The sequence below is a fragment of the Rhinichthys klamathensis genome, unplaced genomic scaffold, assembly GCF_029890125.1.
Source record: "Rhinichthys klamathensis goyatoka isolate OS25496 unplaced genomic scaffold, OSU_Roscu_1.1 h1tg000241l_1, whole genome shotgun sequence".
In the NCBI taxonomy this organism is placed as follows: domain Eukaryota; kingdom Metazoa; phylum Chordata; class Actinopteri; order Cypriniformes; family Leuciscidae; genus Rhinichthys; species Rhinichthys klamathensis.
In genome coordinates, this window is record NW_026606763.1 from 272,501 (window position 1) to 295,403 (window position 22,903).

A 22,903-nucleotide genomic window follows, 5' to 3' on the forward strand; every position below is an offset into this window, starting at 1 on the left:
TGAAGCATCTTGAGTGGGTCGTAATCCCACCAAACAGCACAAATCACTAGTGTGAGTGAAGAATGACCGTCTCACACGCTGCACTGTATCCTGACACTGCATATGATGCCATCCTCTATAACAGTGAGTAATCTATCTATCTATCTATCTATCTATCTATCTATCTATCTATCTATCTATCTATCTATCTATCTATCTATCTATCTATCTATCTATCTATCTATCTATCTATCTATCTATCTATCTATCTATCTATCTATCTATCTATCTATCTATCCACCTATACATCTATCTATCTATCTATCCACCTATACATCTATCTATCCATCTATCCATCCATCCATCCATCCATCCATCCATCTATCTTTCATCTGTCTGTCTATCTATCTATCTATCTATCTATCTATCTATCTATCTATCTATCTATCTATCTATCTATCTATCTATCTATCTATCATCTATCTATTTGTTATGGCATTACCGTTTAAATGCATACAGTAAACTAGTTAGCTGTTACCATTTTTCCTTTAATTATGATGCATCATAAGTAATGTGTAAAAAGGTTAACAATTTTTTTTTTTTTTACATTCCCATAAAAATATAAAAACGTTACTTCTTTATGTATTTGTTTAACTATTTTAAATGGAAAGCCAATAGTAGATACTATATGATACAAAAAAAAAAAACAGCTACTATATCAACAATTCCTTTGATTTAAGACTCTTTATAGGTCAGAGCTGCAGTTTATATCAGAGGTCCTGAATGAAACTCAACTCTATACCTCAGATACCTGCGCTGTTACATGATCTGAGGGGCTCAGGTGAACCCACCTGCTCTCACCGCCCAATCCTGAAGCAATGGAGAGGACAAATTAGGTCAATCCAATCACGATTGGACAAATAACATAAGGGACAATATGAATACATACAATATTGTTTTTTATTCTAAAATAAATCCACATTATTTCTACATGTCTAACATTTGTGTTCAGCAGAACTGAAATAATGCAGGACAAAGTGAGGCTTTGGAGAGCTTTAGATCTAATCCCACTTTCTCTATCCCTCCTTCCTTTTACCGATCTGAAGATGGATGGAAAACTCAACAGGGTTTTTTTTTGTTTTATCCCTCTAGTAATATCCCAAACACTAAGAAATAAGCTGGTTTTAACCTTTGCTCTTTGTTTTATTAAATCTGTCATCTGCATGTATACGGACAGGATTTGACATTAAAGCTGGTGTAAGGAGAAACTGCGCTTATAGCTGAGATGGATGAGATTTTTTTATTTTTTTTAATCCCGAGAGAGATTATGAGTCTGATTTTATAAAAGACGGAAGGAGAATATCCCATAATGCACCATGCTATGAGATCATTTACACTGGTACGTCAATAAAACTTGGATAAAAATACGTTAAAATAAACGTTCGAAAGAATACTCTTTTACTTTTCTGTTCAAATTATATCAAATCATAAAAAAATACAAGGAGGATTGGAAAGTGCTACTAAAATTTTCACCCTTTATTCAAATATGATTAAAAATGTGATTTTGCAAGCAGATTATGTAGTTGTGATTGGAGTCAGTTGTTTTATTCATGATAATGCAATGAAACATGCAGACATCATTTTTGGCCAGGCTGTCATACAAAGAAATTATGAACACATGCAAAAGCAAAAGAGAACCAACAAAATATTAATAACTGATTATGTTGACGTCAAGGTATGCTTTTTCCTGTGAGCTTTTTGTTTTTTTGAATGCATCTTTCTTTGCATAGTCAAATAAAACCTGCCTTTTTTGGCTCATTTTATACGTGTCACCAGTTTTAAAAATGCTAAATTCTTAATTGCCCTTGTGAAGTGATGCGGTTTGTGTCTGCACCCTCCGCTGCCAGCGTGAAATATTAATCACTTTGCTCTTTCTCTTTTCTCTTCTCTGCCAACAGCTGCTCCTGTACAATAGCGTTTCCCTCCCGGCTCCAAACACACACAGTCTCGTGTGCACAGACACACACACACACACCTGCAGCTGCTCCTCTGATGACAGACACTAAACTCAGGTAAGAGGCAACTTATACTTACTTTCGACTATGTAAGTTGACCTTAAGTTTTCCTTAAGTAAACCCTAGAACTGAGAAGGCAGGGGTTTCACGAGAAGATCTGTGTCCTGACAGAGGATGCGAGATACGACAGGTATCACAACACAACTTTACCAGTGTGTAGAAATTCTGTATTGTTTATTATGCATTTATATTTAATAAATTGCTATGTTCTTTTGTAATTATAAATTAGATATTATATTTGACCATTTAAAGTACAGGTTAGTACATGTTAAAAGGGGGAAAAGAAAATAGTGACTGTTTACGCAAACTGTGATTATTTTTTTCCTATAAATTTGAACCTAAAATATAATTTTGATCAAATAAAACATTGTGTACACATATAAACAAGTTCAATGCTCAGTACTAAACCGTCCTTGACCAGTAATTGTGTAACAGGCTTTGAACGTTTGTTTGCTCACCTGTATGGAAACACCTAGTGCAGCTCAACATGTAATTGTCCTGTTGATTTATACAGTTTATATTGGAAAACACTATATCCCAGGGCATCAAAATAACTATTTCTTATTCAAATTATATTATAATAAAGAACGATTCTGGTGCATTGAATTTGATTAATGATCTCACAAGTCATTATTGTAACAATAACCTAAACAATGCTTAACTGATCATTGAGTTTGGGCAAATTTATGTAATTTGATAAATAAATATGGAAGTTATACAGAAAATAAAAATATAGATTAGATATATTAGATATGATTATTATTATAATTTTTTTCTCTATATACACAGGACATATTTTTATATATATGTATTATTAAAAATAATGTTTATATATAATAAAAATATTCAATTTTTATTTTTTATATATATATATATATATAATAAAAATGGATATATATATATATATATAATCACTATGCAGAATCATTACTATTTAATTTATAAGAAATTAAGGAATGATTTTAATCAAATACTAAACATAATATATGGCATATACTCAATTTTTAAGTGTTTAAAATAAAAAGTAAATAAAATATTAAATAATAATAACTACGTATTTAATATTTAGATTATTATTAGTTATTTAATATATATATATATAGTATATACTATTAAATCTAAAAATGTTTATATATATAAATTAACATTTTTAGATTTAATATTTAATAATATAGATTATTATTTTTGTATTATTATATTATGCAAAACTATATATGTTATATATATATATATATATATATATATATACTGTATATACTGTATATATATAAATATTATGCAAAACTATGTTATATTTGATTATATAGAAATTAATTATTATAATGATAAATAATAAAATACAAACCCTATTCATATACTCAAACAAGTCCCAACAGTGCAACAGTGCCCAACAGTCAGTGTTTAAAAAATTTTTTATTTTTTTTTTAAAGAAAAGAAACATATTTTATAACATATAATTATATGTTAATTAATAAGAATAACCTATAAGAATGCATATAATATCCCAGATATTTAACCACTTAATAAAGATCTGGAATATTACATCTGAAAGTTTGCCAGATACAAACGTGGCTTTACACAAACTCAATTTGTTTTTCCACAGAACCTCCAGGATGCATCTGTTATTCATTCTTCCCTTGGTGTTGGAGGTACAGTCCATCTCCATGAACCACAACTTCACCTGTGACTGCAGCTGCCACATGGAGCTCAAAAGCGCTAACTGCACCAACAGCAATTTCTCCCGCCTGCCCATCGCCCTTCCACCATTCACTGAGCAACTGGACCTGTCCCACAACAACCTGAGTGCCATCCAGCCCAGAGCCTTCCAAACCACACGAAGACTTCGCGTCCTGTTCCTCAACGACAACGCCATTTACATGCTAGCCGACGGAGCGTTTTATCTGCTGGAAGATCTGTTGAGGTTGGACCTGAGCCGAAACCGAATCTCATCTCTGAGTGAAGGATTTTCACAGGGTCTCAGTTCCCTTCGAGATCTGTCATTGGCTGAGAACAGGTTGACCAGCTTGAACAGCAGTTGTTTCGTCCACTTGGACTCATTGCAAAGACTCAACCTCAGCAATAACGCTATCGAAACGATCAAGATGAGGGCGTTTGGGTCCATGAGTACCCTACGCCAGATACACCTCGCTTGGAACAACATAACGGTTCTCAAAAATGGCATCTTCTCCATGCTACGAAATCTTGAAATCCTAAATTTACATCACAACCGGATAGACAGCTTGGATGTCGGAGTGCTTTCTCCATTGACCAGTCTTGCTCTACTGGACCTCACCAACAACAGCCTTTCCACTATTCAATTCAAGACCTTCTTGAGTCTCAATACGTACAGCACGCACATAATGCTCGAAAACAACCCATTGAAGCGTGACTGCGATCTGCAGCGAGTCTTACGGAAGCTCTGTAACGTCAAACGACTGTTCCTGGACGACTACAACGAAATCTGCCCAAATTTGGATGAATTGGATCCCTGCATCGGCGAGATGGTTACTGTCCTGGTCATTACGGTCACCGTGGTCATCACCGTTGTGGCCGCCATCGTCATGGCGGAGAAGAAAAGGGGGAAAAGGAACAAAGAAAAGCATTGGACGGAAGCCAGCGAGTTGTCCTGTGCATCGCAATTGAACTAATTGAACTAATGACGACAGTGTAAAAAGGAACATTAATATCTCTTTGCTTTTTACTCATACCCAAATGTCTTACTCATTTATAAAAAGATTTAATAAAATGTCATGTGAACTCTATGTGAACTTGTGACCAGCCAGATATATATATAGTATGTAGCCTACTCATTTGAAATGAACATGAAGCTTCCGTGAAGAGAAATAGTTCCAAAACAAGAATTGAACGCTTATGTTCAGTGTTCACCATACATGTTGAACTGAACATAATTTATACACAAGATGGCGCTAAATAGCTATTTTTTGGCCTGGTTTCACAGACCGGGCTTAGATTCAACTAGGACATTTAAGTAGCTTTTATAAACGTGCCTTAGAAAGAAAAAAAAACATTACTGGTGTGCATCTTGAGACAAAACAATGGCACTGGCATATTTTAAGATATCTGAGTGCACGTTGTCGATTAAAACATGCATTTTAGTCTGGGACTAGACTTAAAGGAATAGTTCACTTAAAAATGTTCATTTAAAAAATTCTGTCATCAAGTTATTTCAAACCTGTATGAATTTCTTTCTTCTGCTAAACACAAAATAAGATATTTTGAAGAATTTTGGTAACCAAACAGTTGATGGAGCCCATTGAGTTCCATAGTATTTATTTTTTTCTACTATGGAAGTCAACGGGTTGGGCTGCATGCATTGTCACACCACGACAATAATGAGAAACACTAAAACAATAACAGTGCGCAATGATAAATGCATCATGTGTTCATCTATTACATATTACGTATTTTTATAATATTATCTAAGAGTGTCTCATCATGCAGTTACAATAATAATATTGTTAAACAAATAAAAGAGTGGCCAATTCATCTGTGTTTACATCGTATTCATTTTTAATGAAAACGAGCTGGGACGTCATCATCACGAGACAGCACGGCGAATCTGCCGCAAAACATGACCAATTTAGCTAAAAACAGATGCTTAAATTATATCTACTCCCTTCTGACGACGGAGATTTTATGTTAATTCACAAGAACTGAATTAACGCATTACTGCATTCATCAACGTTACACAGTGAGTATCAGAAACCTCACTGAATTTGGAGACTACAAATATTAGATAATATATCTGTATGATGTGAAATGTGAAGTGACTTTATCATTGATCACGATAAACATTGTTGTTGAAAACCTAATCTACCCTTCCAGGATGGGTAGTGGTTTAAGCTAATGCATGTTATAAATGAGCTGCTGTCACAGAGTGAGCTTCTTTAACATTATATCAAAGAAGCTTTTACATGAAAAAAAAAAAAATATATATATATATATATATATATATATATATATATATATATATATATATATATATATTCATGTAAAAGCTTCCACTGTCCCATATATAACATTCAAGTGTGTGAAAGTGCACCTTTGGAAATCTAAAATACTATGTGGACAATGGACGCTATAAAATACTATTTAGCTAGTTTAAAGTAGGCCTATATCTGTTTCGGTGCCGATTTATTTTTATTTTTTATTTTTATTTTATTTTTGACCTTCTTAATATGGCCATCTAGCAACGTCAGCACGTTTGACTTGCTATTCAGAAGCCGTGCCTTCTCCAGAAGAATCTGAGCTAGCTAGCAACGTCAGCACCTAATTAATATTCATGAGGAAAGCCCCAAGTCAGTCGGGTTTGTGCTCAGGTGAACAGTGGATTCTTGCCACCAAGCAGCAAAAATGCCTTGACAGGACATTAAATAAGGGAGAAATTACCTGTTTGGACTGGCAGAGATGCCAAAATTCCAAAACACGGTCCATTAAACAAAACAATCATTGGAAATGGAAGAAAATCAACTTCATCATCGAAACTAGTCGGTTTCAAAGTAGTCAACTCACCTGAAAGTACCGAGACTACAGGTAAATGCACAGTGACTGTTTTCTCATGACATACGTTCGGTTATTTAACTTTAATTATGTAATTATATACACAACATTTGGACTTGATGGACTTTTCTTCGCCGTTTCCTGCAATTATTGGATATAAGACGGTTTTGTGACCCGGGCCTTTTAGTCGCTATAGGTTCTCATAAGAAACAGTACAAAGAATTTTCCAGAAATAGCTGAAAGACTTTAACGAACACGGTTTATCCTTTATTAAAATACATTTCAGTAAAGGAAGTGCTAACACTTCCGTAAAAGTGGGTCAACTTGAGGCAGGCGCGCCAGAAACCTCCATTACGAATATACATCACGATCAATGTTCATATAGCTAGGCCTAGGCCTACGTTATATTTAAATTCATTAAGGAATTCTAAAAATTAAATTGCTTCTAAGACTCTTTTATAGTGTAGCCTAATACATAATCTAACATAATATGCTTTGTGTTAATGTAATGTAACCCTCATTGTTCTGTTCTGTCTTTGTGCTTGTAAATGTTATCTGTATCTTGCACAATAAAAAAAAATACTTAATATACCTTTGAATATAATACTCGTTTACCACTTAGTGAATATGGCACAGTATACACTCTATGCTGCTGCTGCTTACTCTTTTGATATAATGTGAACCCTGCCCAGTATGCACCAATACTTTCATAATATAGTAGTATGCTACATTGTCACATTATTATTTTGCATACTGTTAATAGTTTGCTTGTACTGCAGCACAATGTTAGTATATACTCAACATAGCTTTGCTAAACAATGTTAATTTATAAGTCTTTATGCCATAATTAGTGTTCTGATGGTAAGTTTTCAGGTTGGTTAGCTTTTTCTAAAACCGTCAATGCTCTGAGAATAATGATGAAAAAAAAAAGACACAGATCTTTACAGTGTTTTAAAGTTGGCATGAAATGGAAGTTGCGCTAGACTCTTCTTCCTTATAGACCAATTTCGAGTCGACATCACAGTTACGTCACGGCGCTAGCTGGAGGCAAAACAAATGGAAAACTGGAGGGGGCCGGCCAATACAAACCAGCACAGATTCGGCTACATAATAAGGAACTTAAATTATTATTATTATTAAATGTCATCTTGTTGTGTTGTTGGGTGCAAGAATTGATGAAAAATGAATGAAAAATTATTTCTAGAAAATATTCACATCATTAAAATTGCACCGTAATGTCACTCTTTACATTGTCGTCTTCTTTGCGCTGGCTTGGCAGAACTGTGGATCATACCACACAGGTCTTGTACATGACCATTCAGCAGATAGTTATAGGTATTTAAAGATTTATGTGCCCTCAGTTTCTCTTTACGCTCGGTTTCTCTATCGGATAGGTGTAGAAGTCAGGCCACTCAACTGGAGGTAGCGTTAACATTTATCCTGTCAGATCGTCCATCCATTGACAGCGTGTACAGTACAGGTCAGCCAATCTGGTTCCGTCCGTTAAAATTAACTTTTGCAAATAACAATCGCGGTCCTGGACAGCGAGTGACCTTACACATTAAGATAAAATCGGATTTTCTACAGTCATTGTTAAAAAACAAGCTAACAAAACTTGCAAACTAACGTTAGGGAAGCGGCCAGAGGGATCGTTCTGCCTCCACCTAAGCTCTGCCCAGAAAAAAATGTCACCATGTTTACCAACTGGAAATTGGTCTATTGTGACGTATAACAGAGTGAAATGGCTTCTCAAACAAGAAAAAACATGGGGTGGAAATGTCGCCGCAAAAGGGAAGGGGAGTTATTTGGATTAAAGATTATGAAGGCACATTGATTTAAAAAAATAATAACTGTCAATTTTGATTTCATGGTGACTTTAAAGTCAACATGGAATCAAAACTGAACTTAACTTGTGTTACATTTTCATCAAATATTTTGTGAATATCCTATTTACAAACAGTCTCAGTCTCATGTTAATATTAAATGTAATTTTTAATGCATTTTAGACATTTATATGTTAATGATCTTTATCCCAACCTTAGGAACATCAAAGCACCCCAGCAAAGATGGCAGACGACCGCATAGCCATCTTAACTGATGATGAAGAAGAGCTGAAAAGGAGACACCTTGAGCGCTTTGACCGTCTGTCGCTTGAGATTCAATCAGATCAACCATCCCAACCATCTGAGAACAATGTGCCTAATGATACGGCACCAACTCCATCACCTCAACACAACATGGGCTGCTGCGAAAGATTGTGCCTACGGGTCAACCGCCGCCTCCTTGTGTCAAAAGTGTTTTATTTATTCTTCTATGCTGCATATGGTTCCCTCCATCCACTTCTTGCTCTGTTCTACAAGCAGCTGGGGATGAATCCCACCCAAAGTGGTCTCCTAGTGGGAATCCGATATTTCATTGAGTTCTGTAGTGCCCCTTTTTGGGGCATTGTTGCAGATCGCTACAGGAAAGGTAAAGCGGTCTTATTGTTCTCAATGTTATGTTGGCTCTTCTTCAATTCTGGGATTGGCTTTGTGCAGCCTCCAGATATGAAGTGTAAAGAGAACCTCCCGACGACCACAACAATGGCAACAACCGTCAATCCTACCACATCTAACGAGACATTGTACCTCAACACCAGTTCTATCCTAACAACAAATCAGATGAGACAGCGCAGGGATCTGTACGGACACTACCCTTGGCGAACGATCCTCTTGTCTGTTCAGTCTTCAGACTACAGCTCTGAACACCGGTTCAAACGGGATTCCAACACGAGTTTCACTGTGGCATCAGATGAACCAGCTAACACGACAGAATCTGACCAAACCACGACCACGCGGCCTGAGCCAAGTACATCCTTCTCAACGTCAACCCCCAACAACACAAACACAACGTCCAGTAGCACTACTCAAAGTACCACATTGAAACCAAATCTGCCGCCTCCTGAATATAACATGGACCAGGTTCATGACATTTTCCTGTTGATTCTGCTCGTCATCATCGTTGGCGAGTTTTTCAGCGCTCCAGCTATTACAATCGTAGATACGGTACGTAACTCTTTCTCCTCAAAATAAACTCAATATTAAGGCATATCAGTTAGTAGAGTCCATTTTATAGGCCATGTAGGACCATGAACTTCCATTTGTATTTAAACGTTAGACATGAGACCAAACTACAGTCCTTTTTCCACTGTAAGGGTGTTGGTGCTTGAGCCACTTTCCAACCTGGAACCACTCTGTGTGTTTCCACTTTTGAAAAGGTGCTTCTAGGATTGAAAATTTGGCTCCATGCTGGTCCCTAAAAGCAGAAGGAAATTTCAGTGTCCGTGGGGTGGGGTGGTATCAAGTAAAGTAGGCAGAGTAACAATCTGGATGATGTGAAACAAAACAAGATTTCAAGAAGGCTTTCTATGTCAAAATTTGTTTATTTTTGGGCAGGTTATGTAGAAAGTGATATGTGAAGGCCATGTATGGTAACCCATACTCAGAATTTGTCATATTTTTTTACCCATCCACGTTAGTGCACACACATTAGGAGCAGAGTAGTGAACTGCAAACCTTCATACACACACGGATCAGTGGGTAGCCATTAGGTGTGGCGCCCGGGCAGCGATTAGGGGTTAGGTGCCTTGCTCAAGGGCACCTCAGTCAGGCACCTTTGGATTACCAGTCAGACTCACTAAACATTTGCCCATGACTGTAATCATAGAATCAAAGCTAGTTTCACTAGGAGCATATCTCTGTTCCCAGGGAAGTTTGTTAGGGTTATTGGAACATAGTTAACCCTGGGAACATTGAGACATTCATTATTTGCCATATAACTCTGGGGAATTTAGTACCCTGGGAATGTAGGAATTACATTGCTGTTCAGTTCTCAAGGAAACTTAGATCCTCCGGGCCCTGCACCATTTTGGTGAAAAAGAGGTATGTGTTGTGTCTAAAACAGGTGCATGTCTATTTGGATTGTTGTAGGTGACGCTCCAGTACCTGGGTCCGCACCGTGACCGCTACGGTCTCCAGCGAATGTGGGGATCTCTAGGCTGGGGTATCGCCATGCTCTGCGTCGGCATCTGGATCGACCACACTAGCACCAACCTTGTCATTGGCAAAATGGAATGCGTCATGGAAAATTACAAGGACTACCGTATTGCCTTCATCGTGTTTGGAGTATTAATGGCAGTTGCTCTGATCATTGCCACTCAGTTTAAGTTTAATGTTTCGCACCAAGGCAACAGTGAAGAAAACGAGGTTGGCAACCAGCCTAGAGGATCCCCTGGAATGGCTAACTCCGAGATCTCAACAATTGTCCAAGCTGAGGAGTTCCACTTCTGGGACTTGATGAGACTGCTGTGCGGCGTACAGTACGGCACTGTGTTATTCGTTGCCTGGTTCATGGGCTTCGGCTATGGGTTTGTTTTTACTTTCCTTTACTGGCATTTACAGGACCTGACAGGAACCACAACTCTGTTTGGTGTTTGCTCTGTGCTGAGTCACGTGTCGGAGCTTGCTGCCTATTTCACCAGCCATAAATTCATTGAACTGGTGGGGCACATCAGGTGAGGATCCTGTGATTCTTTGTTATCTTAGAATTAGAATGACCAGTTAAGTTTTTAATCTGGATTCGCTAAAGTTAAACTTTTTCTTTTCTTTTTTTGTTCTTTAATTGACATTATCTCTTATGGTAACACACTTTCCATAAGGTGCAAAGTTCTAACTATTACAGGTTCACTCCAGGTGCAAATGTGTAAAAAATTAAGAATTTATAATTGTCTTGAAAAATATTTTTTTGTTGTCAACAATATCTAAGGTAGCATTGCCAGTATATTTCAAGGATAAAGTATCCATTTTACTGTTTTGTGTAGCTGCTAGGCGGCTGCTCACTGGCCCGAATCAAAAAGTGTTTGTGTATCAGGTTGTTAGCTTAGCCACATGCTAACATAAAATTCTTTTGAAATCAACTTATAAGGTTTCAAATGACTTAAAGCTGCAGTAGGGAGTTTTGAGAAAACGTTGACTTAGCCTGAAAATTTGAACAAGCACAGCTTACAGGTCCCACCCCCTTGCTCTCTGCTGCACTACAGTCCTCCCTCCACAGCTCGTCCTCCACAGCGGAGCCTGTCGTGAACGTGCAGGCTAGTAAACAGGGCCACCCATAACAGCGGATAAAAAGTTATATGGCACATTCACTAATAGGGACTAAACATCAACAATATGCTTTACATTGACTATGGCCTGCCCATACTTTGACTACAAACTTGGTCCTCAAATCATTATGTATTTTGCAATAGCCTATGTAACTTTATAACGTTGCACTCTTTCTATAAGTTATAAATAGCTAGTAAGATAACGTTAATATAACGGTAACTAACGTTACAGTATGTAAGTAATTATTCTAGCGATATATAATGCTAGATAAGGTGTGCTAGTACATTATTTCAGCAACATGACAAGCCAGTGAATTAGCAGGTTTCAATTGTTGCTTAGCAGAGTGCGTGACATTTTATCTACATGTTAGAGTTTTGACACCGAGTCAATGGGCTCTGTGTAATTCTTTCTTTTTCGCTTGTTTATCGTCATCAGTCTTTTTCCTTTTACTTCTTTGTTTTATGAGCAGGTGTCACTCGAGAATTGGCAGTTTAGGTTGTTTCTCCGTCATTAGCACAGCTGCAGCACACCGGCAATCTTGAGTTTGAACGACGGCTCGCGCTGTGCAAGAGAGGGGTGTGATCAGCACGTACACGAGCGTGATTGACAGTGCTAAGACATTCCTCCTGGCTCTGATTGGTTGTTTCTGACCGGGAGTGTGTATTTCTGCAAATGGCTATAGGACCACTGGGAGGAGCCAGAAGAGCTTGATTTTTTTTCACAGATTATCTGTCTCATATTCTACTGTCAGGACATAATGACAGTTTTAACAAATATGTAAAAAATATTTTTAACAAAAGTTAAAAGTTTACAGCAGCTTTAAGTTGTGTCGCAAATGATACACTATATAATACACACTCATACTGTGCACTTTGTACTCATCCATTTAATCAATTTTTAAATGTTCAGTGTGAACACACTACTCGCACTATTTATACTTCAAAACGGCATTTAATAGTGCACAAGTATGCGAAATGGGATGCACCTTTACTTATAAGGTTCCCTTTCAGTTAGGAAAATACTTTGGTTGGTTTCTACTTATGTAGGCCACAAGGCAGCTCGCTAGTGGTCAGAACAGGGGCACTCATTTGACTTCACATATCTACCACTGCTTCTGAATCAAACCATCATACAGTAGTAGTTTAGTCCAGTCACAGCAGAGGCTTGTCCAGGTAACCCAAACCATCTCACTGCACCTTGTGACTCAAGCTCATTTGATCCTGACCTTGAATCAGTGAGCCTTTGTTCGTGGTGCTGTCTTGCAACTCTTTAGATCTGCACTGAGATCAGTGAGGCATTGTTTGGTTAAAAGGCCTGGTTCAAGAACACAGCCTTTTTCTTTCAGCGGTGGCCCAATTCTGGAATACATTTCACAGCAGCTACAGTGTCCACTGAGTGGCTCCTTTCAAAGAGCGAACATTTATGCTCTCTTGGTGTTTTAACTATTTCTCTATAACTACTTAAGTTATAGAGAAAACCATATGACTGAATGATTGACAGATCAATATAAATTTATAAGTAATCTCACCTTTGAAAAGTTCAGGCGATACAACTTCTTGTAAGAGGCTGTAAAAGATTTGAGGAATTTCCTGTTCGACATTTGTATATTTTATAAACTCTTCTTTAAAAGATGACCTGCACAGAGTGTAAAGATTTTGCTGATATGACTATGCAGTTAAATCTAAACTAGAGTCTTGTTTTACCGCACAGAGGAAGTTATGATGAGTCATCATTTGCATGGAGAAAATGAAACTTGTTTGTATGACCATCAAAATGTTTTTGTATTGCAAATATAAACTACAATTACTCTATTATTATGAATTCAATTATTTATACTTGTATATTTTACTTATTTAATAATAATAGTTACATATACGCTACATTTAACTCCTATTTTCATAGGGTGCACTTAATTCAAAATAGACTTTATTTTCTTTAATTGAAATATATCTATTTTTTTCCTGTAGATTTTTGGGGTGAAACATGAGCTTAAATATTTTTGGAGGTTCATGCATGTATTTTTAATAAAATTGTGTTTCTTTTTTGTCAGAGTTTTGTACATCGGCCTGGCCTGCAACACGGCACGCTACCTGTATATCTCATACCTGGAGAATGCCTGGACTGTGCTGCCCATGGAAGTGCTACAAGGTATGAATGGCAGTCATCAAGCTCTCAATCGTAGGCAAAAAGCAAATACTACAATCATACAAATGTGTAAATGTGTTCTGTTTTAAACCATCAAATTAAGTCATAATAAAAGTAGAGAGATGTGCAGAACAAAGAAAGGCCAGGTTTCATTACAGGAGAAGATAACAAGTCAGTTTGGCGTTGTCAGGTTCACCGCCCTTTCCTGTGGCATAACAATCAATAAAAAAGCAAGCTTGTAGACGCATTACAGAGAGAATACATTGGAATGAAGACCTGGATCAAGTCTGTTTACATTCAACACAGACGCCATTTTGTCTCTTCAGAGAAACGTCAGCAGTTACAGACTTATTATCCACCGCGCCTTTGTACTTTGAAGTCCAAGTAATAACAAAAGTTTTTTCATGTCATGAGACAGATTTGTGTGTTTGCACATATAGGTACAGGTACAGGCTGAACTTTTATAACTTTGTCAAAACACTTGTTTTTTCACACACTGGCCCAGGGCTCGAATTTCGGCGCGGGTATTGCGCATAATTCTAATCATTCCCGCAGGTCTCCCATTTATAATGCGGGAAATTCCCGCAATCGTAATCCACACAGATTATAAAATCAAATCATTCTTTTAACAACTCTCAGCCAGACGCAATTTCACAAACAGCGTGAGTGTTCAGCGGTGCCGCGTCTTCTATCTCTTCTCTCAAAATGTGTTATGTAAGGCAAGCATCAAGCGCTGCGGCGATAATACACGCGTTTAGGACTTGCGTTTACTTGCACAATCGGGCCAGCAGTGCATCGTGACTGAAGTTTACCATTTGCACGTCTTTTTAAGTCTTACCAGTTTAATAATTCAAGCGATTTTAAACTAATCAGTGCTCGCCCGCTCTCTGAGTTAATTTTCTATGCGCACATTCAAAGAAAATCCGCCTCAAAAACAGCTGGCCAGTAACAAAAGTTATTTTTCGCGGATTATATTGCTTTAACACGCAAAATTGTCAATTTCGGTCTTCGTGAGTATACTCTAAACATAGTCGGTTTTGTCTGTAATAAGCATAAAACGCATGCCAGTATAATGAACACAGGATCCGTGCACTAGCTCTTAAAGTGACGGAAGCCATATGTGTCTGTCATTATTTTGTTGTCAAAACAACAAAATATAGCTTTAAGTTAAAGGAATCAGGATTAATAGCCTATGTATTTAATTTATTCAGGACTAAAATACTACCCAGTGTTATTTTCCATTTGATTACTTTATTCAGTTTCTGTATATGAATAGTGTTAGACCCATTGAAAAACCTTTCTCTTTAATTGTCTTTATTTGTGTCTTTATTCTATTGTATTTATTTGTGCTACTTTTTTCAATTTAATTAAACAATTTAAATCAAGCTTCCTTGTGATGTGTAAATTCTTAACAACAATATTACCCCATTGAATTTACCCCATTGCGCAAACATTTAGGCAAGATGAATGTAATAATTTTGTTTGGAAAAAATGCCCCCCCTTTCCCCCCCTCAAAAAAAAAAAATCCCCCCCATGAGAATCATCTAAGGGGGGATTTCCCCCCCATTTTCCAAAACGAAATTCAGGCCCTGCTGGCCAGTCTTGATAACATTAAGCGTAGCGTCAGTTCTGGCAGGTCACGTTAGTCAAGCTCGCATCAGCTGTCTCTCAGCTGATCCGGTCTACCTATAGGAATACGACGCCTATCACTGTATACAAGCTCCTTCAGTATTATCAGCAGATATGGCGTTTCTCAGGAGCTAATACCCTCCTCCATCCCCAGCTCCTCCTCTCGTCCAGTCAGTATGGCATGCTGATTCCCGTTGAATCAAAATAAATTCTCGAATTATGTTGTTCTTTAAAATCTTGAATTAATGATATCTGCAATACATTCATGTTGGTTCTGTTCTGTTTTGTTTTGAGGGGTTATTGCTGCTCTCCCTGCTTTTATCCATGCTAGGCTGCATGGATGCGCAGGGAGTTCTCACCCAGAACAGAACCATACCGCCAATCCAAACAGAATGCTAATTGACCCTTCGCTAAGCCACGCCCGAAAACCGCCACTGGCCAATCGTGGCTTAGCAACCGTAACTAGGCGCGGGAGGTCTGTCAAGCTTTCGAGCTGAGGGAAACATGCCGACGCGTTGTGCGTATGGATTGTGCAAATCTGATACCCGGTATTCTAAAAGTTTGGACGGTGGGGTGGCATTTTTTCTCTTCCCGAAATCTAAAAGCCAAAGGGGAGAAATCCAGGGCATGGATCAAGCAGTGTGGAGACCCATTCACAACTAAATGTCAACAGGATTAACAAAACAAAAAACCGCCTATTGCTTGGAAATAATGGCGGTTCTTTGTTCATAATGCATATATTTGAACGTAAAATAAGACGATTAAAGGCAAGACGGAGGCTCACTGACATACTTTAAAATATGTTTCAGCATTGTGTTAATCGACGGCGGACGGCCTACTAACGTTAACTTTACCCCTGTTTACCCCAATCCGATCGCGGCTCTCCCGGTGTTAGATTGGTGGATAAGCTGTTTGATTTGTAATTATTAGATTATTTTCACATTTCACTTACTCTGCTGTGCATGAACATAGCTGTTCAATTTGTGTTTCCCATGTGAATGGTCTGCTAAGGAGGCGGCTGCTGCCTGCGCTGGGACCTAACGTTATAGGCTTTAGCTTCAATTTTGATGAAATTATTCTCTAATCGGTTGCATATTATGTCGTGGATATATCCCTCGAATGCATACTGCTGTCCCTTTTGTCTTGCTCTCTCAGATATTTCACCTGTTCGCCAAAAATGACTAATTATCTCCTTGGGAATGTCTGACACCGGTGCATTCACACTGTAATAGACGTGGCAGCCGCGAAAGCTTGACAGGCGTAGCAACAGTAACTAAGGAGGGCGGGGCTTAGCGAAGGGTCAATTGTCAATTGTAGTTGACGATAGTGGTCCTGACAGAAATGTTATTTCAAACAGTGAAAAGTAAACATCCAAAATACACATTTAAGTGTTAATTGTATTGCACTTTATCTATTTGTGTCTAGATTTAAATTACAATACAAATCTTAAAAGGCCGTCTTCTCAAAATGAGGTTTTTTTTTTGCTTCACTTCAGCTGCACTTACATATATTTTGAATGTTTTACTGATGGGTTCATATATCAGTTGCCTGGTTTTAACATTTTATTCCTAAAAACATGGTGAAAATGTTTTTTTTCTTCTTCTGGCTGTTGTTGACAGTATTTTCTGATTTATGGCATGATAAAAAGAGATATCCCAAATCCCTTCTGTAAAAACTTTTGAATCTATTGTCTCAAAGTGAAACAAGAATTTTGAACCTGGCTCTATCCAATGTTCAGATTTCTGTTCTGAAAAGAAATGCTAATTTGTGCATATTTAATTACACAATGCTCAATTGCATATTTAAACATAACATTTAAGAAAACTTGTAATACAAAAATGTTTGCAATTTTTAATGTAATCAGTCAACTGGGGAAGTATGGTGATATCTATTAGTAAATGTTTTACCCTGTTCATCTGGGGTGTCTTGCCTTAATTAAACAGCATTGTGTTTTTATATCAGTAGAATTTTTCACCAGAAACGTGAGAAATATAAAAATTTATAATTTGATTTATTTTTATGTATTTGTTTTTTTAATTAATTATTTTATTCATTTGTTTTGGACACTTAAGCTTTATATTATGTTGTATAATTTTATGTTATCGCAATTATACATTTATATAATAATATAATTTTGTGTACCTGCACAGGAATAACGCACGCGTCTGTTTGGGCGTCGTGTATCTCGTATTTGAGCGCGGCCGTACCTCCGGCGCTTCGGACGTCAGCTCAGGGTATCCTGCAGGGTCTCCACCTCGGCCTGGGCAGGGGCTGCGGGGCCATGGTCGGCGGTATATTCGTCAACTACTTTGGTATATGAACATTGGTGATTGTTTTTATAATTTAATGACATTTAAGAATCCCTGTGTGTATGTGTGTGTGTATAAACGGGTTTGTCTTGTTTTTCAGGTGCTGCCAAAACGTTCAGAGTGATAGGAATGACCTCACTTGTAATTTTGCTCTTATTTTCATTAATTATGTACATTACTGGCCAGAATGAGAAAAAAGGTGAGGAGCACAATCTTATTCATTGTTTATTGTTGTAAAGTAACAGCTGCAGAACAACGGAAAAATGTAAATCACACTTTTTGACAATTATTGGGGAGTAACTAACAATATAAGTATTAACACAACTAACTTAACTACATTTAGTCTAATTCATTATTAGTAAAATAAACATTTTCAGTAGAATAACAATAGCACTTTTTTTTCTAAAATTCTTAACGAAATAGTGAAAATTGTATTATGTGACATTGTATTGTGTATTGTGAGCTAAGTTAATCAAACTCAGGGTACGTTTAAATGTACTAAAAAAAGGAAAAGTTTTTCCTTTGCATTTTTCCGTCCAGACGACAACATTGTCAAAACAATCCCGTTCACAAGGATCTGTGAAAACGACAAAAAAAAGCTGTATTCTGCTGCCAGGCCAGTAGATGGCGATGTCACTTTGTAAAGAAACACTACGCCCCTGATTGAACACGTAATACATAGTTCCCACAGGCCAATTAATGTCACGTGACCTCCCCGGAGACGCCATCTTTGAGGGCATAAACTGCCCTGTTTACAAAGTTTTAACAACAAATTTCGAATATTTCTTTCGGTTTGTAATGTTACGAAAATCATGAAGAGACAAAGTGGCAGAGATTATAAAGAGACTATTAACACAAGACAGAGAGAGGTACAATGTGAAAATTTCAGTCATAAATGGTGTGGAGGAAGCACTGAGCACTGATTATCCAGCTTTGCCTCATACAGTATTATCATGTGTAACGTTACCATTATCTGGTATTTTATACACACGTGAGCAATTCCGAGCCTGGAAATCACTGGAGGCGTACAATCAGTTTGTCGAGGGTTGGGTTGGTGACGTTTGCTCAAGTGCAATCAATGGAAAAGTAGTCATAGCGAATGTATGTAGAGTGATGCTAGACTATCTGTCTATTAAAAAGCCATAGCCTTCATAACAGCCCTTATAACAGTCATCGGTGCTTTCTGTAATATGCATGTACTTATGTGTACACTGAAGAATAGGGTTGGAATGGTACATGCATTTGTATTGAACCGAAACTGTACGGGCGTCACGGTTCAGTGCATGGATATACACGGTATAAAAATAAATAAAACTTGCGTGCAAATTAATTAATGTAAGTTAATGCGGAACTACTTTATACGCGGGTTCTTTAGGGACAGCTGGAGTGTGTGTGTGTGTGTGTGAGAGTCGCGCGCGCGATCGAATAGTGGAAACTGTTGTTTTTAATACCTCGTCATTATGTTACATTATGTTACGTCATTATCATTCAAACTGCAAAGTGTTAACTTGTTTATTATCCTCGCAGCCATAACCTCCGTCGTTGTTCTGACAAAAGCTTAGTCTTATATACTTAGGGTATACTGTAAAATCCAAATTTAACTGAACCTCCGGCACGATTTGAACATCCATTGACCCAGCAGGAGATGACCATTTTCACTTTTTATCACGAAATTAACTCGTTTCAGCTTCTTCTTCTAATATTCTGCCCGAAACATGCCCACAGAAATGGCGCAGGGTCGGCAAATGCCCGTATGTTGTGACGTCATGTGGGAACTATGTATACACATGCGCATGATGTTGCCATTTTCACAAATTCTCATTTTTGTAGTTTACACAGAGACAATAACAGTATCGTTTTATAAAAACTTGCACTTTGAAACCCGTTTTAGAAATTTTTCCCCCGCTTTTAGTTGAGAGCGGTGTCATGTAAACGGCCCCTAAAACGTCTTCTCCAGGAAGTCCAATTACGTTTAGCTCAGCAATTCATTGGGATGGTTTGTTAAAATATTAAATTATTTTTTTATTCATCTGTTCAACAATCTTCTTTTTTTTTTGCGAAAGTTTATTTTTAATGTAAACTAAGTGGCACAATTTAACACTAAAATATTTGTCACTAGCCTCTTAACAGTTTTTTGCATACTATTAGATAGTTTCTATAAATTACAAGAAGCTTTACAGCTTCAACACATATCCATTTGAGCTGATATTCTCAGAACACCACACAGCACCGTCATCGGCTGACAGCTGACAGTCTGAGTCTCCACTGTTGCTTAGTTACCAATGATCGCGCGCGCGCACTCCACAATCGCCTACTGTGGACTTCGACCGAAAACAGGAAGAAAATACGGGTATGTGAGCTGGCTGAATAAACATCATTTTTATTCATATCTTTCACATTTACCGCAGTCAGATTCACCGTGTTCACTCACATGGCTGTGCACTTGTAATGACACATTAAGGTTGTTAAGAGGCTAAAAGCAGGTTTAAAACTTGTCCCGTTTAAGTCAACAGGGTGCGAATTTTAAAAAGAGGATAACACGGTCGGTTTTTGTCATTGTTATCTGTACTGACAGCACTCCAAATTTACAAAAAATGAGCTCAATGTTAAAATTGACCGGAGTTTTCCTTTAACGTTTGAACAACGTTACCATGGGAGTGAACGGAGTTGTCTGAACGCTTAATAAAGTTTGACTTTATCTGACTGTTTTGTTGACATTTGTTGACATCTAGTGGATGCATAACGCAAACCCAGTCAAACGTTTGACTGCAGTATCTTATGCGCCTTATAATCCGGTGCGCCCTATATATGAAAAATGTTCTAAAATAGGTCATTCATCGAAGGTGCGCCTTATAATCCGGTGCGCCTTATAGTGCGGAAATAAGTAGTTTCATTCACATTTGAATGAAATGTAGAAGATTTTATATTTTATTTATTTTAAATCTTAAATTGTTTATTTTTTACCCCACAGAGGACAAGATGCTAGCAGAGAACATTCCTATCCCGTTCAGTCCTGTTCCCATAGCGACCATCCACCTGGTTCAGAACACCCCAGACGTGGTGGCACCAACTCGACCCGAGCCCAAATTTCCAGCTCGGAAAACGAGGCACCAGGAAGACCAGGAGGATCTGAACAAGCCTGCTTGGGTTCCCTCCGGGTCGCCGTGGGTTTCAGTCGTTCTACTGTTTTACCAAATCAGAGAGATGGTCATCATGGCAAAGACACACCACCCTGTTGATGTCCAGCCCCTTCAGGTAGCACAGAGGATGATGGGAAAATAGTAGGATGATGATGATAATGAATAATATGAATCTAAATGTTTTTGAAATAGTATGTTGTATGTTGAGTGTTTTCTCTCTCGTTTTATGCATTCTTTGGCAGAAAGGTGAGTGCATAGATTTAGTTGAAAATTATAAACTGTGTATATATTTTCAGCATCATTACTCCAGTCTTCAGTGTCACATGATCCTTCAGAAATCACTCTAATATGATGATTTGCTGCTCAAGAAACATTTGTTTTATCAATGTTGAAAACAGATGTGCTGCTTAAAGGGATACTCCACCCTTTTTTTTAAATTAAACTGTTATTCCCTTAACTAAGACGAGTTGATGCATTCCTCTCTCGTCTCAGTGCGTGCGCTCAATCGCTCTGTCTTGCGGTGAAAGTTTGTTAGCACTTAGCTTAGCCCAGTTCATTCATTAGGATCCAAGCAGAGAAGCGACCAAACACCTCCACGGTTTCCCTATTGCCAAAATTTGAACTTAAGTGTTGTCTGATGCGACTTAAATTATAAAGTATAAAATATAAAGTAGGGTAAAGCATAATTTTTGCTTATTGTTTTTTACTTCAACAAGTTCAGTGTGACTAAACACTGTAAATTATTTGTAAATAATTTTTTCTACACCAAGACTATTTGCACCAAAACCAGAAATATTTTAGGGTGGTTTTTCATAGCGAAATTGACCATTATTTTTGTTATTTCATCATCATAATTTGGGATGGATCAGCACACATGCAAGTAAACGATAGGATTTGTTCTACCAACTATTTACACTGACAAACTTTCATTATCAGGAAAAAAATGTTTAGTTACCTGAATCAATTAGCAACTGAACAATGAAAAATTAACCTAGTCTTAAATAAAATAATCACATTAGGTTTTTTTTCAAAACTTTGTGAAGATGCATTTTTGTTTTTTATTTTTATTATATAATTATTATTTTTTAGCAGGTATTCTATTTGGTGTCATCAGATGTGAATTAACTTCATTAAATGTGTTAAACTGACTGTTTCTCTAACTAGGACACAGATGAGGTCCTCTCAGACTCTCGAGAAGATGACCTATCACCTGCAGTCTTTAGCAATGCTTTGCGGCAGGAAAGCTTTCCTAGCGCTCTCCAGTCCCAGGAGGACCCCGGGCCCCCAGGGGCCACTGCACAGCTGGAATTCCCACCACAGTCTGTATTACAACCTGTGAGCTAGAGCTGATGCCACAAACTGACTCAGTAACCCGCGGGTATTTTCTTTTCACACTGACTTCATTTTGTTTTCTTTGTGAAGTTTTTTTATGAACTACTTGGGGAAATACAAGGAAGATGAATGTACTTCGCTGTATAAGTGCCTTTGTATGATTTTTAACTTATTTCCAGTTGTTTTGCTCAAGCTTTAAATAAAACCTGGCAGGTTTTAATCCGTAACTTTTGCCTGTTTTCACTTTCTTCGACCTGTAGAGGGCAGCAGCGCCTGGGCATTTCTGCCCATACACAATTGAGGTTTATGAGATCTTCCTTGTGAAACGCTATAAATGTAAGTGAACTTAAATAGGTGAATTACTTACACTCACTAACGTCATTACTTCATCATTGCATTGTGTATAACAGGGACATTTGCTTTCACACTTTCACCTGTGATTTGTAATGTAGGTGTAAAAGAGTTGGAGAAATTTTTGCAAGGGGATTTTATTGTGTTTTTATCACCTCTCTCACCATTAAAGACACCAGCTTTCTTCTCACTTAGACTGGTGGATGATTATGTCAGACATCTCCTGTTCCTATGTAAACCAGACCATAGTGCTTTGCTTAATAGGTGGCTTCTTGGTAATG

General features: G+C 37.5%; 2 protein-coding genes and 1 long non-coding RNA gene across 5 annotated transcripts in view; all 3 read left to right on the forward strand.

The window, feature by feature from the left end:
• The window catches only part of LOC130100416 (uncharacterized), an 8,831-nt gene extending 8,035 nt beyond the window's left edge, over positions 1 to 796 (forward strand). For all 3 annotated transcript variants that reach the window (XR_008808873.1, XR_008808871.1, XR_008808872.1), the window contains 2 exons: positions 1 to 123; positions 720 to 796. The exon at positions 1 to 123 is cut by the window's left edge and continues 76 nt beyond it. This is a non-coding gene — a long non-coding RNA (uncharacterized LOC130100416). The remainder of the gene's footprint in view (positions 124 to 719) is intronic.
• A 1,060-nt stretch (positions 797 to 1,856) lies between these two features.
• Positions 1,857 to 4,702, forward strand: LOC130100414 (chondroadherin-like protein). The gene is made up of 2 exons (XM_056265873.1): positions 1,857 to 2,051; positions 3,658 to 4,702. Exons 1-2 carry the CDS (start codon positions 2,032 to 2,034, stop codon positions 4,700 to 4,702), a joined length of 1,065 nt encoding a protein of 354 aa, XP_056121848.1. The 5' UTR covers positions 1,857 to 2,031.
• Positions 4,703 to 6,345: 1,643 nt separating this feature from the next.
• On the forward strand, positions 6,346 to 22,498 carry mfsd6a (major facilitator superfamily domain containing 6a). Its single transcript, XM_056265870.1, has 8 exons — positions 6,346 to 6,608; positions 8,618 to 9,619; positions 10,544 to 11,127; positions 13,767 to 13,864; positions 17,641 to 17,802; positions 17,900 to 17,998; positions 20,771 to 21,054; positions 22,104 to 22,498. Exons 2-8 carry the CDS (start codon positions 8,642 to 8,644, stop codon positions 22,281 to 22,283), a joined length of 2,385 nt encoding a protein of 794 aa, XP_056121845.1. The 5' UTR covers positions 6,346 to 6,608; positions 8,618 to 8,641; the 3' UTR covers positions 22,284 to 22,498.
• Positions 22,499 to 22,903: the final 405 nt, after the last annotated feature.